A 13,147-nucleotide genomic window follows, 5' to 3' on the forward strand; every position below is an offset into this window, starting at 1 on the left:
ATTTCCTAGTGGTAATAAATTTTTTAAACGTACGTGCACTACTGTAATGAATGGTAAAGGAACAGTTTGTATATATATATATATTANATATAAATATATATATATATATATATATGTATGTTAAGAGTTCTTTTTATTCATGAGGTAAAAGCGGTCTTACAAATAGGAAAGCGGTAACCTCAGAAATAATTACTCAAATCAAAGTAGGAATTACGTTGATGCTTTAGGTAACCTAAAACAAGTTTCCAAAATTTTTTTTAAAAAAAAGTATTTCTGTGATGTTCATTTATTTATTCATTTTTCTGTAATTTTAGTCCCAAGAGAACTATTCAACTGGAGAACTAGAGAGACTATTTCAACTGGTGAAGATGAAGCCCAAAGTTAATCAGCCCAGCTGCCCGATGGCGTAAGATTTGCTTAATTTAAAATATCATACTTAGAAGTATAACTGTTTGATTTTCGTACTAAAATAGAAGTTATTGACGAAAACAGAAGTTAAAAATGTAAAATTCAAATGTTGTTATTTTTAGACATATCGTTAAGAGTTGTCAACGATGTTCTCAGTCTCATAGTCTTACAGAGTAACCATTGGTTAGATGTCATCTGTCCAATAGTAGTAGTCATTCATTGATGTTTTCCCATTTTTCTCAGTAGTTATTCGTTAATAGACATTCGTTGATATTTTCTGTCTCATCTTTCTGAGTAGTCATTCATTAAAAGGCATTCATCTTTAAATAGTGTTTTTGTTTTACCTTAGCTTAAATACTAAAAAAAAAAATTTGTGTACCTTAGTTAATGCATTTTTTAATTCCTTCCTGAAAAGGAATAAAAATAATTGTATTAACAGTTGTCAATACGTAACGTCCTTCATAATTGCTGAAAAATTTAGTAAAAAGACTGTTTTTTTCCTCTTTATAATTAATGGAGGAACAGTAAAATAAATAAAGCAACAACATGAATTTGGGTATAATTTTTATAGATCGAGAACGAATTGCGTCGAACCTTACATTATTGTTATTAGCGAGGTTAGACTATACTATACTTGATTTCAGGCTTAATAATTTCGATCGTTCTGATTACGCGCAAACTGTCCCTACATTCTTGTTATAGGCCTATTTGACTACATTTGATTTTTAGATAACATTTTTGTTCTGTATTCAAAAATATTTTTCGATTTATTTGTTCTATATTGTAAAATGTATGATGTTATTCGCTGTGTCATAAAAGTGTACGATAAGTTATTCAATAAATTTTGAACTCTGATAAAACATTCAGGAAAAACATCCTAATTAAAAGAGTTATATTTTTTCTCTACTTTATGTCCTAATAAATTACATAAATTTTCTATATTTTTCTATAATATATTATAATCTGTCAACTTATTGCAGTAACATTCATGTAACTGAATCACGTCATTTTTTGCTAATATGGTAAGAAGTCCTTCCCAAACTTTCTTTTTTAAATTGATAAAAAAATGTAGTTTTTTTTAAATTTTATTTTAATCCTAAACATTTCTCCATGAAATTCTGTGATTAGTTTCATCTATAGGTGCACTTCTTAAACGAAATTTTTAAAATCTTCGGAATACCACCTGATCCTTTCCTTCAAATTATATATGAACATTAAAGTTAATTATACAGTATAAATCTTATTTCAGAATACAGAATCGGATGTATGTTGAATTTCTTCCGTTCGAAAATTATTTATTATTCTAAGAGATTTACTTTTATACTAGCTAAATAAACTGTAAAAGATTCCAGATCAAATTAAGGTAAAATGTATCGGCACACTGCTTGCATCATCCGTGAAATTAATTTTACCTGAAAATTCCTTTTAACCATAACATTTTATGCCATATAATTTTGCAGTAATAATTCTTTAACTGCAATAATTCAGTTATTTTATAATAAACATTACTGTAAAAATAACGGTATGTCAAATTTTTGTCTAATTTTTTTTGGTCAGATTTTTTTTGAATATTTCACGGTAAAAATTAAATTTACGGTAAAAAATTATCCTGGGTGCTGGTAGATGTCCCCGTACTTTAATCCGTAATTTTTGCAGTATACCCGTCATTCATACGGTACGAGGTAAAAAGGATAAACTTATATGAAGCAACTCTTCAAAATCTTGTACAAAACTCAAATGCATACGAGTATACCGAAAGAGTAAATAAATATTTCTACTCCTTGTATTCATAATTGTTCCATAATCTTCTCAGAGACTTTACGATATTAAATTAAAACAGAAAAAAAAACTTTTTTTTTGAGGTTCAACTGATTGCATTAAAGATTAACTACCGAAATCTTTGTCTTTCAGCTTAGTAAATGATGCTATGGCTCGTGTTGAATGCCAGCTCTTCAATAATGCAAATAACCGAAAAAATGCAAATAATCAACAATACACAATTTGAGAAGTAGGTACTGCGACAATTTAAAACATAAATTCTGTCCATTTTTTATTAACGATTTTTGTACAATTTTCTTCAGTAATTTTAGTCAAAACAGTTCTTGATTTTAACTCTTATTATTCTTGGTTGCTTTAAGTTATTAGATGTAGAGCAGAACTCATTTTTCTTTATTTCAATGATTTTTTTTAAATACTTAAGTATATAAAATTAAGTTTAAAAAAACGAATAATAAACAAAATAAAGAGGCGATTTCAGAGAGCTTTCGAGATATTAATTAGGTTGTGTAAAGGTTGATCCATGATGATATTTCAAATTCTGAAAAATATCATTAACGAACGTGCAATTAACTCATAACAGACTCGTCTATACTTTGATTTAAAACAATGTCTAATGCTAAACTCAGACGAAAACTTCATAAATAAAACATCTCTCCTGAACAAACTAATAGAAATTTGTATTTGATTTTGTCAGATATAAAATTTCAAATCTCAACCTCAGCTCAAATGGTTATTAAGTTATAAGAGATTAGACATTGCATTCCGACACGTATACCAATAAAAATAATAAAGAGAAGTTGAGAACTACGAGAAAGAGATTAGATGTTTCCAGTATAAATCATAACATTTATATTATTTAACTCATCATGACATCTAACATTACAACATCTCTTATAACATCTAAACTTTATAAGGATTTTTAGGATAGAAGGTAAATATTTTCCCTCGAATCCGTTATCCAAACTTGAAAGCCTTAGCATGAACAGTTTTGGCTTTAGAAAGGAAACACAGAATCACTAACTCTTCCTTGAATTATAATAACTTAATGCTCATACTTTCATTAGATAGGTTACCCTATTTTTCTAATGATGACTATATAATTCAAAGAATGTTTCTTTAGTTTTTGATACATTTAAGTATAATGTTACAGGCTTCAAGAAGATGACTTATCATCAACACCTGCGACATCTGCAGGTAAATCTTTAACTTGCTTTCGTTTTTCTCTCTTTTTAATGGCTATTTAAATATAGTTTTAATTTAGGCATAATAAGTAATTTAAACTAAGTTTACTTTAGTATTTATTAAAAGTGATTGACTATACTTTTTACAGTTAACTCCCCTGAAGCGCAAATAGTAGATCACTATACTTCACTTCAGACTGAAATTCCATTACGACAGGGTAAGACATTTATATATCAACATTTTAAAAATCTTCTATGAATCTTAAAACATAGCATATGACAATATATCGACTTTATACTGAGAAGAAAGCCAATGTTGAAATATTCTATATTCTGAAAATTAATGAATTTTTTTAAAACTTTTTAATAGCATCTAAAAATATTGTAATTTAAGTTTTGATGAGCGTAAGGCAAGATATGACTGATTAAAGAAACGAGAAGTGACAATTCAATGCACCAAATCTGGCCTAAATTTTAACTTAAATTTTTAAAATTCATTTGTTTTGGTTTGAATCTATATAAAATTGATGATTTACAGTTTATCTCTGGCATTTAGCTATTTAGGTTTTTACGATACACATTTCAAGAGCAATTGAAAGTGAAATAATGCAACGTAACTACAATATTGAAAAAAAAGGAATTTTTAAATGCATTTTTCAATATTTCTTTTAAAATTTAAAAATCTATCTCAAAACGTGCTGAAAATATAGAAAATAACGTGACAATCTGATGACTAAACTGGTCTAAAGCTATGTTTCAATTTTAACATTTGCTCATTTCTCAGCCATGAAATCATAGCTTCAAAAAATCATAAAATAACTATTTTTGGAAGTATGAGGCAAGTGTGGCATGTGTGATTGTACAGTTTCTATACATATGTAATATATGTAAGTCTATATATATGTTTTATAAGTAAGTGATATATTTTCTTACATTTTTTGTATTAATATTTAATATACCTTAGGTCTTAATAACTTAGGTAAACTTAGATCAGAACACAAACTATGATGAAAATTGTTGATTGTTGAACTTGAAAAAGACAAACAACTAGCGGAAAATAAAGTTTTATTAAAATATAAATTATAATGTAGACAACATGCACTCTCAGTGCAATGTGTAAAAAAAGGAATACACGCATCGCTCTGCAAGCACGTGAAAATTGAAATTTACCATACAGTCTCCACAGGCATTTGCACAGCCTGTTTTATAGGCGATTCCCCTATCGGGAGATCGTATCTATCTGATGCAAGATGCTCAACTTACTTGAGAAGGAATAAGAATATTCTTTCTCACAACAGCTATAAAAAAAATTTCATATACATAAATATATATATATATGTGTGTGTGTGTTTGTTTGATGTTTTTAGAACATATANTACACATGGTCACCATTGTTTGTGTATGTGTGTGTGTGTGTGTGTGTGTGTGAGTGTGCATGTATATATATAAAGCTCTTATTACTAACTTGGATGCAATTATAAAAAATTCAAAAATTCAAAATTGATTCATCAGTTACTTGATTTTTTCCCGTCATTTCTAATAACACTAGAAGGTTTTGCCCCTTGCTTCACTAATGCCAGTAACTTCTTCTCATTAATTATTTATATTTTTTAAAGTTGATACTTTCAAATCATCAAATTTATTAATAAAATATGTAATTAGAGTAGTTTTAGGTAAGCTCTTTTTGTTATATGTTTATCCTAAGTGAATGATTACCTTGATTTGAAAAATAATCATCTGTCTTTGAAAAAGAAATAAACAGGTTTTGTTATATAGGATGATGATAGGAAAGGTATTTTGAATTTCTTTTACTCCACCTTCTAAATAGGAGGCACATGCCATAAAAATAATATTCTGAAATCTGAAACTATATAACTGATATTGTGAAAAATTAATATTCTAATTAGCATACTCAAAATACGCTAATTTCCCCTATCAACCTCGTTATTTACAAAACATGAAAATAAATCTTTTATACTTTCTCTAATTGTTTCATTAAAAAACTATAAATTCGTGCTCTCTAACTATATAACAAGCTATTAAGCGTTGATATTTACCACCCCCTTATTTATTTCGATAATCTGTAGTAATAAAATAATAATCAAAAATTTATAATAATATGGTGAGTCTGTGTGCGTCTTTCATAACGCCAGAAACTATAGTCATATGTGATACCTTCTTGAAATTCTACCTGAATTTGGACTGTGAAACTTGGAATAGATAAAAAGGATGATTTCAGCTCTCAATCCTAAGCTTCTTTCAAAAATTTCAATTAGAGTTTCCCTGATAGAAATTGTAAAAATAGAATTTTCTCATTGGCTTAAGACTCGCTGTTTTTATAATTTAAACTGCAGAATCTTCTGTTTTTCCCCCTAATATTTTGATCATTACATCAATGATGTTTGCTACCTCATTGCTCTCATGAAAGAACAAAAAAAGAATTTTTTGCACGTTCTCTAAAATTTAGGAACCAGTTTATATTAAGTGTCAGCCCGGGTCGGATACTTGATATTTTTGATTTTGCAGAAAATTTCAGGATATTTACTTTATAAAAAAACTATGAGATATCTGTTTTATAAAAATAATTCAAAATGAGCTATTTTCCTGATATAGCAATATTTTTTTGAGTTGTGCTAGAGTCGAGAAAAAATATTAGCAACTATTTAAGCAAATGTTTTCAATATTATGCCTTTTAAAAGTTCTTAAAGTTAGAGGGCCAAAAATAAGTTTGAACGTCAAAATAAAATTGTATGTCCATATCTATTTGTTCTTTAAAAAAAGCAAACTGCTTTTTTTTGCTATGCAGACATTCTCATTTACTTTTCATTACTCAAACAAATAAAAAACAATAGAAAAAGACAATCAGAACTTTATCTTTATCTTTAGAAAAAAAAGTATGCTTAGTAAAAAATCAGCTGTTCCTCATCGAATAATTTTGATCAGCATAATATTTTTAATTTCCTAACAAATTTTAATTCTTAGCTAACTGGCAATAATTCTAAGTTTATTTTCAGTATTAACTTGACAATAATGAAAAATATGTTTGACTTTAAAGGAAAACATAAATTAAATAACTAAAACAATTGATTAGTATATTAACGGAAAAATAATATACTCGGTAGCGTAAGGAAAAAGATTTTGAGAAATGTTAAAGTTTAATTAAATAGTTGGTAAATGATTCTGCGAAACACGAGTGGACAAGTAATTAACAAATTTATTTTTAGAGCAAGACATTATATAAGATATTTATAAATTTTAGAATGCTTAAAAAGGTTATTCGTATTAATAATTATAAAATATATATTGAGGAAATTGATAAACATATTATTCCACATCTATACAATCTATACAACTAACTGGGAACTGATACAAATTCGTTAAGGATAAACGTAAAAAAACACCTATATTACTTATGACGCCAATGATAATTAATTCTGATAATTGAAGATTCTGATAATTGAAGATTCTGATAATTGAAGTAAAATAATGTGTACTAAAATTCAAAATTAATAGAAAAATGGTACTAATTTACATAAGAGAGCCTAAAAAATCGGCAAGTTTTTGTTTTTCAATTTTGTGCACGATTTTTTAGTGCTGTTCAGTGCTGATTTATGAATTCTTTCGTTCACCACCATGCGAAGATCGAATATCAACTATAGTTATATATAAATAAAAAAATGGCTAAACAAATGAATCTTCAAAATGAATAAATAAATGAAGATGTAAATAAATAAAATGATTCTTCTGTCAAATTCAAGACATGTATGTTGCATTAAAAGTTAAATTTTACAAATTATAGTATTTCGGAAAATAAAAATTTTAAAACTTTGCTACAGTGCAAATAGACTTTTATAATATATTTTAAATCTTATGCGAGGGGAGCATTAAAATAACTTTTCATGGGTTAGACATTAAAAAAAAACTTTCTAAGTGAATTCTGTTTAATGACAATAAATTGTTTCTGTTTATAGAAAATCCGAGACACTTCATCTCTTCTCGAGTCAGTCCCATGGAACCAGTTGATGACGAAGAAGGATCTCAACGAAATTCTTATTGCAGAGATCCGGAATTGAGACTATTTCTCATTGCAGGTACCATTGTGGTAGGAGGAATAGTTTTGGCCCTGATCATCGTGTTTTTCCACTTTTTTGGATTTTAAGTCTCGATGTTAATATGAACTACCTCCCAAGCTGTTAATATAAAGTTTCATTTTTCTCATCCATGGTTTAAGAATATTACTGCGTGTTTAATTCAGAATTGAAAGCTGTTCAATTTTAGAATTGTAAATTTGTAATTTGTTTTCCTATTGCCGCAGTGGAAAAATACTTTCTTTGTAAGGTTTCAAAGCTCTTTTAATCCTTCCTAATCGATGTATCAAAACATTGTTATCAATGTATGAATATAATCTTTAAATATTGTCTGGGTGCTAATATTCATAATAAATTTCATTTGTCATAAAAATGACTACTCCAGTCGTTCTCGTGTTATTGTAGCAGCTTCATCCAACACAAAAGTACATTATCTTTTATCTTCCATAAAATTTAGAGTTCTTGTGAGTAAAGCTAAGTTAACACTCTCGTTTAATTAAAGCCGCTCAAAATGCGACAAAAACAGTTATTTAAAATAAATATTTTCAGATTCCTTAATATTGTTTATTGAATCCTTAAATTGTGTTAATATAACAATTCTCATAATAAAACACAAGGTTTATTAAATTATAACTTACGCGATTTCGCATGCAATTTATACACTATCTACCAATATGTATTTGAGCACCCATGCAAATGAGGATATCTGCGGTCCTAATTTACAACACACTTCATACTTAAACATATTTCAGGAAAAAGGCATTGGCGCAAGTCGCTTGAAAAATACCACACAATTCAGAGCAGTCTAATTTAACAGGTTTTCTACAATGAGGAATTAAGAATCACAGTCACACACCAACATTTAACCCCGCGCCTTTACCCTTGAAGAGACATTTATCGGTTAATGGTTAAGTTTGGAAGTTGAGACATATAGAAAACAAAAGCAAATAGCAACAAAAAACAAAAAGGAAAAAATAATTGAAAATTGAAAAAAAGAAACACAAAAAAACTGAAAAAAAAAAAGATTTTTCTATCAGCGCATTTTGATTGGTCCAAATTATTTAAATTTTCAGAACAAATTGGTCAAGTTTAGTAGTGGCTGGGGCTCACATTGCATAATTTTGTCATTTTTTTATGACCATTACTTCCGGATTTTCCCGTATTCCTCCAGAACATTTATCAGGTAGGATGCCTTCTGTTTCAACTTAAGATCCTTATAGATACTCTTCCAGGGATATGAGGGAATCAAGATTCAATTTCCTTCATTCCGATGGCAGTGTTTTTATTCCAGGAGAATACTTTTGACAGAATGTATGGTTGATACAGTAAAGTTTGGTGGAGGTGGAATTATAGTGTGGAGATGACTATTCTACAAAACAATGCGCTTCCTACACTTTTACAGGTTAGATCAGTCTTACTTCAAGAATGATAACGACATGTTGCGAGATCAACATAGGAATGATACAATGATTATTAGTAGATAGTGCATATAGATATAAAAAAAATACATTTTTTGCAAAATACAAAAATTTTAAATGCAAAAACAAAGATATTGAAAATGATTTCCGATAATCATAATGAATATTTGTTACATACTGAGCAAATTTAATATTTATTTTGATAATCTCAACCAGTATGAAGAGAAATGTGATTAATAGAGTGATAAAATTAATTAATATAATATCTATAATCTGAATCTGTATAGATTATAAATCTCTATAAATAGAATTTAAAGATTTAAACACAAATGTGTAAAAACACATATAATTTGTGTAGAGCTAAAATTTTAACTGCAAATGCAAGATTATCGAAAAAAAATTTTACAAATATGTATAACCTTTCTGATTACTTATTACTTATTAGGTAAATTATAAATGCATTTTGATAATCTTAACCAGTATAAAGGGAAATTGGATTAAAAATATGATGAAATTAATAGGAAATTTGTGTGAATCTATATAGATTATAAATCCCCATAAATAGAATTTAAAGACTTAAACACATGTAATTAAATGTGTGAAAATACGAGTAATTTAGGTAAAGCTAAAAATTTAAGTTCAAAAGCGAAGATATCGAGAACTATTTTCGATAAATGTGTAAGATCATGATGATTATTTGGAACATACTGTGTAAATTAAAAATATTTTCTGATAATCTCAACCAATATCAGGAAAAATGTGATTAGAAGTATAATGAAGTTAATCTAAAATCTATGATGTGAATGTGTATAGATTTTTAAAATCTATAAATTGTGTGTAAAGATTAAAAGAAATGTAAATAAATGTGTAAAAACACATATAAGCTTTATAAAGCTAAAATTTTATATGCAAAAGCAAAGATATTGAAAACTTTTTTCCATAAATATGTATAACAATTATGATTATTTTTAACGTATTCTGTAAATTATAAATTTATTAGGATTTAAGTGATTAAAAGTATGATGAAATTAATATGAAATCTATGATGTGATTCTGTATATATTCTAAAAACTTATAAATTGATTTTAAAGATTGTAACACATGTAAATAAATGTGTGGAAATGCGTAATTTGTAAAGCTAAAATTTAGAATGCGAAAGCAAGGAAATCGAAATCTATTTTCAATAAATGTGTATAATCATTATGATTTCTTATAACATACCAATTAAATTATAAATTTATTTTGAAAATCTCAACCGGTATCAAGGGAAATGTGTTTAAAAGTATAATGAAGTTAATACAAAATCTGTAATAAAAATCTGTATAGATTCTTTAAATCTCTATATAAAGTTTAGAGATTTAAACACACGTAAATAAATGTTTATACACGTATGTAAATTATGCAAAGCAGAATTTTTAAATGCAAAAGCAAAGATATATTCGATAAATGTGTATAATCACTATGATTATTTATAAGATACGGAGTAAACTCTAAATATATTTTAAAATTCATATTCAGTGTAAATCGGAGAAGGAGATTAAGAGTGTTATAAAAGTAATAAGAAGTCTACAAGGTTTGTAAATTAAATAATGGGACTGATGTTTTAATTTTTTTTTGTTCGCATTGAAATACATTACAATATAGTCACCCTAAAAATATTTCCTTCAGAAAACCATATAACGCTTAAGATGTTTGTTCATCTCCACATTGCAATTTAATTAAAAGAATTGATTTTATCTGACAGATTATAGTCTTTTGAATGTTTTCCAGTTAGCCAAAATAATGTCCCTTGAGATTAAATTTCAATCTCGGAGAAATGAAAAAGTCACGAAGTCTCAAGTCACGTGAGTAAGGAGGTTAAGAAGCTTGAGGAATGTGTTTACTGGACAAAAACACCTTGTTGTGTGACAACACGCATTGCCGTGTTGCAGGACTCAATTGTTGCCTCACGGACGTGGCATTTGTGCGAATTTTGAATTAAAATCTGATATAAGGTTTTATGATTCAAATTCAACGATTGAACTATTCTCAACAAATGCTGACCTTCAACCGACAATCTGAGTGCACAAGAACCTGTTAACGTTTCATCGGCTTCTATGTTAAAAAAAACATCCATTTTCACGAGTAAATATATTTTACCTCCCTCTTTCTCAACCAGTGAGAATGGCTTTTTAAAAGCACAAGAGCCTCAATTGTAATATCCTTCTGCTAATGAAATACTTTGAGTTTTTCGAATTTATAAGAGGGTAATTCTAAATTTAAAATACTTTCCAGTCTGCCTGTTTTTTAAAAATTTGTTGCTAAGATTTAATAAATACTTTAAAAAATGTGATTTTTTCCAGGTATCCCTCCCTTAAAGATATATAATTTTAAATTCGCCAAAATAATCTTGTCCCTTAAAGTAGGCGAAAATTCCCCTGAATGAGGGCAAATTCTCCATTTTGATAACACTGGATATGTCAACCCATCACTGGCAGGGTACGTCGCCATTCTCTATACTTAATTTACACTTTTCGTAAAATTGAATTTGTAAATATTTCTACTTTTTCTGACTTTATAACTAGAGTTTAAGATACAAATAATGTATTTTAAAGATTCTTGCCCAAAATTATGTGCCAAATTGTGAGGAAAATTATTTGCAAATAAATGTGGAACTGAAATTTTAATATCGAATATGATATAATCACTCTGATTACTTGTAACGTACTGTGAATTTTATTTTGTAGTCCATATTATATATGCTGTGAAACGTAACTAAATATGTAATATTACTGTAATAAAATGATTTTAAACAGTAATCAAAATATACTTTGTGTTCTTATTTGGTTTATTCTTATCTTTATTATTCGTATGAAAGCATATGCGTAAAAATATACACAATATTCCTCCTAATATCCCACCCAGTATTATAAATATCCCCCAATATTCTTCTAATATCCTCCCGGTAATTTTTTTTCAGATATCAATAAATGAATAAGAATTATGAATAGGCTCTGATAGCGAAACACGAACATAAATTTTACTTAGAACATGTGAGATGAACGTTTAGAAGTGGAATTTCCTCATTTTCAAAGAACTAACCATTGTTATAAATTAATATTCAGATGAATATTCTTTTTCAAACATTTAAAAGATGACATAATTGTTGTTTGCTACCTAGCAGATTTATTAATTAGTTTTAATTCGTTGTGTCAATGATTAACGGGGAAGACATGGCAGGTATTTCGAAATGAGTATTTCTAATTAGGAATGTAATTAGTTAGTAATGATTAATCTAATTAGAGTTTTGATTAGTATTTCTAAATTTATCTGAAACTGTGTGTTTATTTTGTTTATACTTTGTTTTAAAACTCGTTTCTATAAGACGAGTAAATTTAAATTCCATTGCCAATTAATTAAATATTTAACTTACGTATTTAAGAGAAAAATTAAAGAATAATAGGTACTTACTTTTTTTATAAGAGCAGTAGAGATCAGTCTACTTTTATCAACGATGATGTTTAAATAATTTTTTTAATCGGAGCAAATTAAAAAGAGGAAAGAAGATTTTTTAATACAATTTAAATGAATAAAGAAAAGGTCTATATTCGTTTGAGAGATTCGGTCACAATCGCCTCATTGTTATTCACGCCAAAATTGAGTCGAAATGTTGAAAGGTCGAGATTAAAAAAAATTAAGTTATGTACTTTAAAAACTCAACCACGGAAGTAAAATATAATTAATGAAGAAAAATTATCGAAACTAATCTATTTTATTCATTTCCTATGCCTTTGAGGATGTAATGAAGTTTTTATATACTAAATATAATATGTTTTTTTTAGTCTAAAACAGCAGTCTATATTCAGATAAAAAACACTTTTAGTATCTCTTGAACCACATACTATTTTTTTAAAAAGAATAATAAAAACCTACTCTTTTGATGGTTTCGGCAGTGCATTACCTTTAAATCAAACAGTAGCGTATTTATAATCTGATCATTCTTTGGTTTCAAATATTTATTTAACATGTACTTTAAAGCAAATTAATTATAATGAAATCATTTTCAAATCTTATATTTTATACGTTAGTATTAGTTAGATTTTTATTAAACTGATAACATACCTTATGAAAATAAGTAGACTGAAGTGATAAACTGAGATACCTAAGGTATTATTTGTCAACAATGAGAGAAATACAGTTTATAATTGAATTTTTAATGAAAACTAAAGGTCGCAATAAACTTACTTTAGGGTACTAAATATTACTTCAGGGTAACAAAACACACAAAAAGCAA

The 13,147-nt window shown here is 27.4% G+C and overlaps 1 protein-coding gene across 1 annotated transcript; it reads left to right on the forward strand.

The window, feature by feature from the left end:
* Positions 1 to 320: 320 nt before the first annotated feature.
* LOC122272595 (uncharacterized) lies at positions 321 to 8,062 on the forward strand. Its single transcript, XM_071187301.1, has 4 exons — positions 321 to 406; positions 3,338 to 3,381; positions 3,518 to 3,586; positions 7,340 to 8,062. Exons 1-4 carry the CDS (start codon positions 369 to 371, stop codon positions 7,525 to 7,527), a joined length of 339 nt encoding a protein of 112 aa, XP_071043402.1. The 5' UTR covers positions 321 to 368; the 3' UTR covers positions 7,528 to 8,062.
* Positions 8,063 to 13,147: the final 5,085 nt, after the last annotated feature.

The sequence above is a fragment of the Parasteatoda tepidariorum genome, chromosome 1 (assembly GCF_043381705.1).
Source record: "Parasteatoda tepidariorum isolate YZ-2023 chromosome 1, CAS_Ptep_4.0, whole genome shotgun sequence".
NCBI lineage: Eukaryota > Metazoa > Arthropoda > Arachnida > Araneae > Theridiidae > Parasteatoda > Parasteatoda tepidariorum.

Coding starts and splice junctions, on each gene's coding strand:
- LOC122272595 (XM_071187301.1), top strand. CDS start 369: ATGAAGCCCAAAGTTAATCAGCCCAGCTGCCCGATGGC. Junction 3,382..3,517: donor AACACCTGCGACATCTGCAG/GTAAATCTTTAA, acceptor TACTTTTTACAG/TTAACTCCCCTGAAGCGCAA. Junction 3,587..7,339: donor TGAAATTCCATTACGACAGG/GTAAGACATTTA, acceptor TTCTGTTTATAG/AAAATCCGAGACACTTCATC.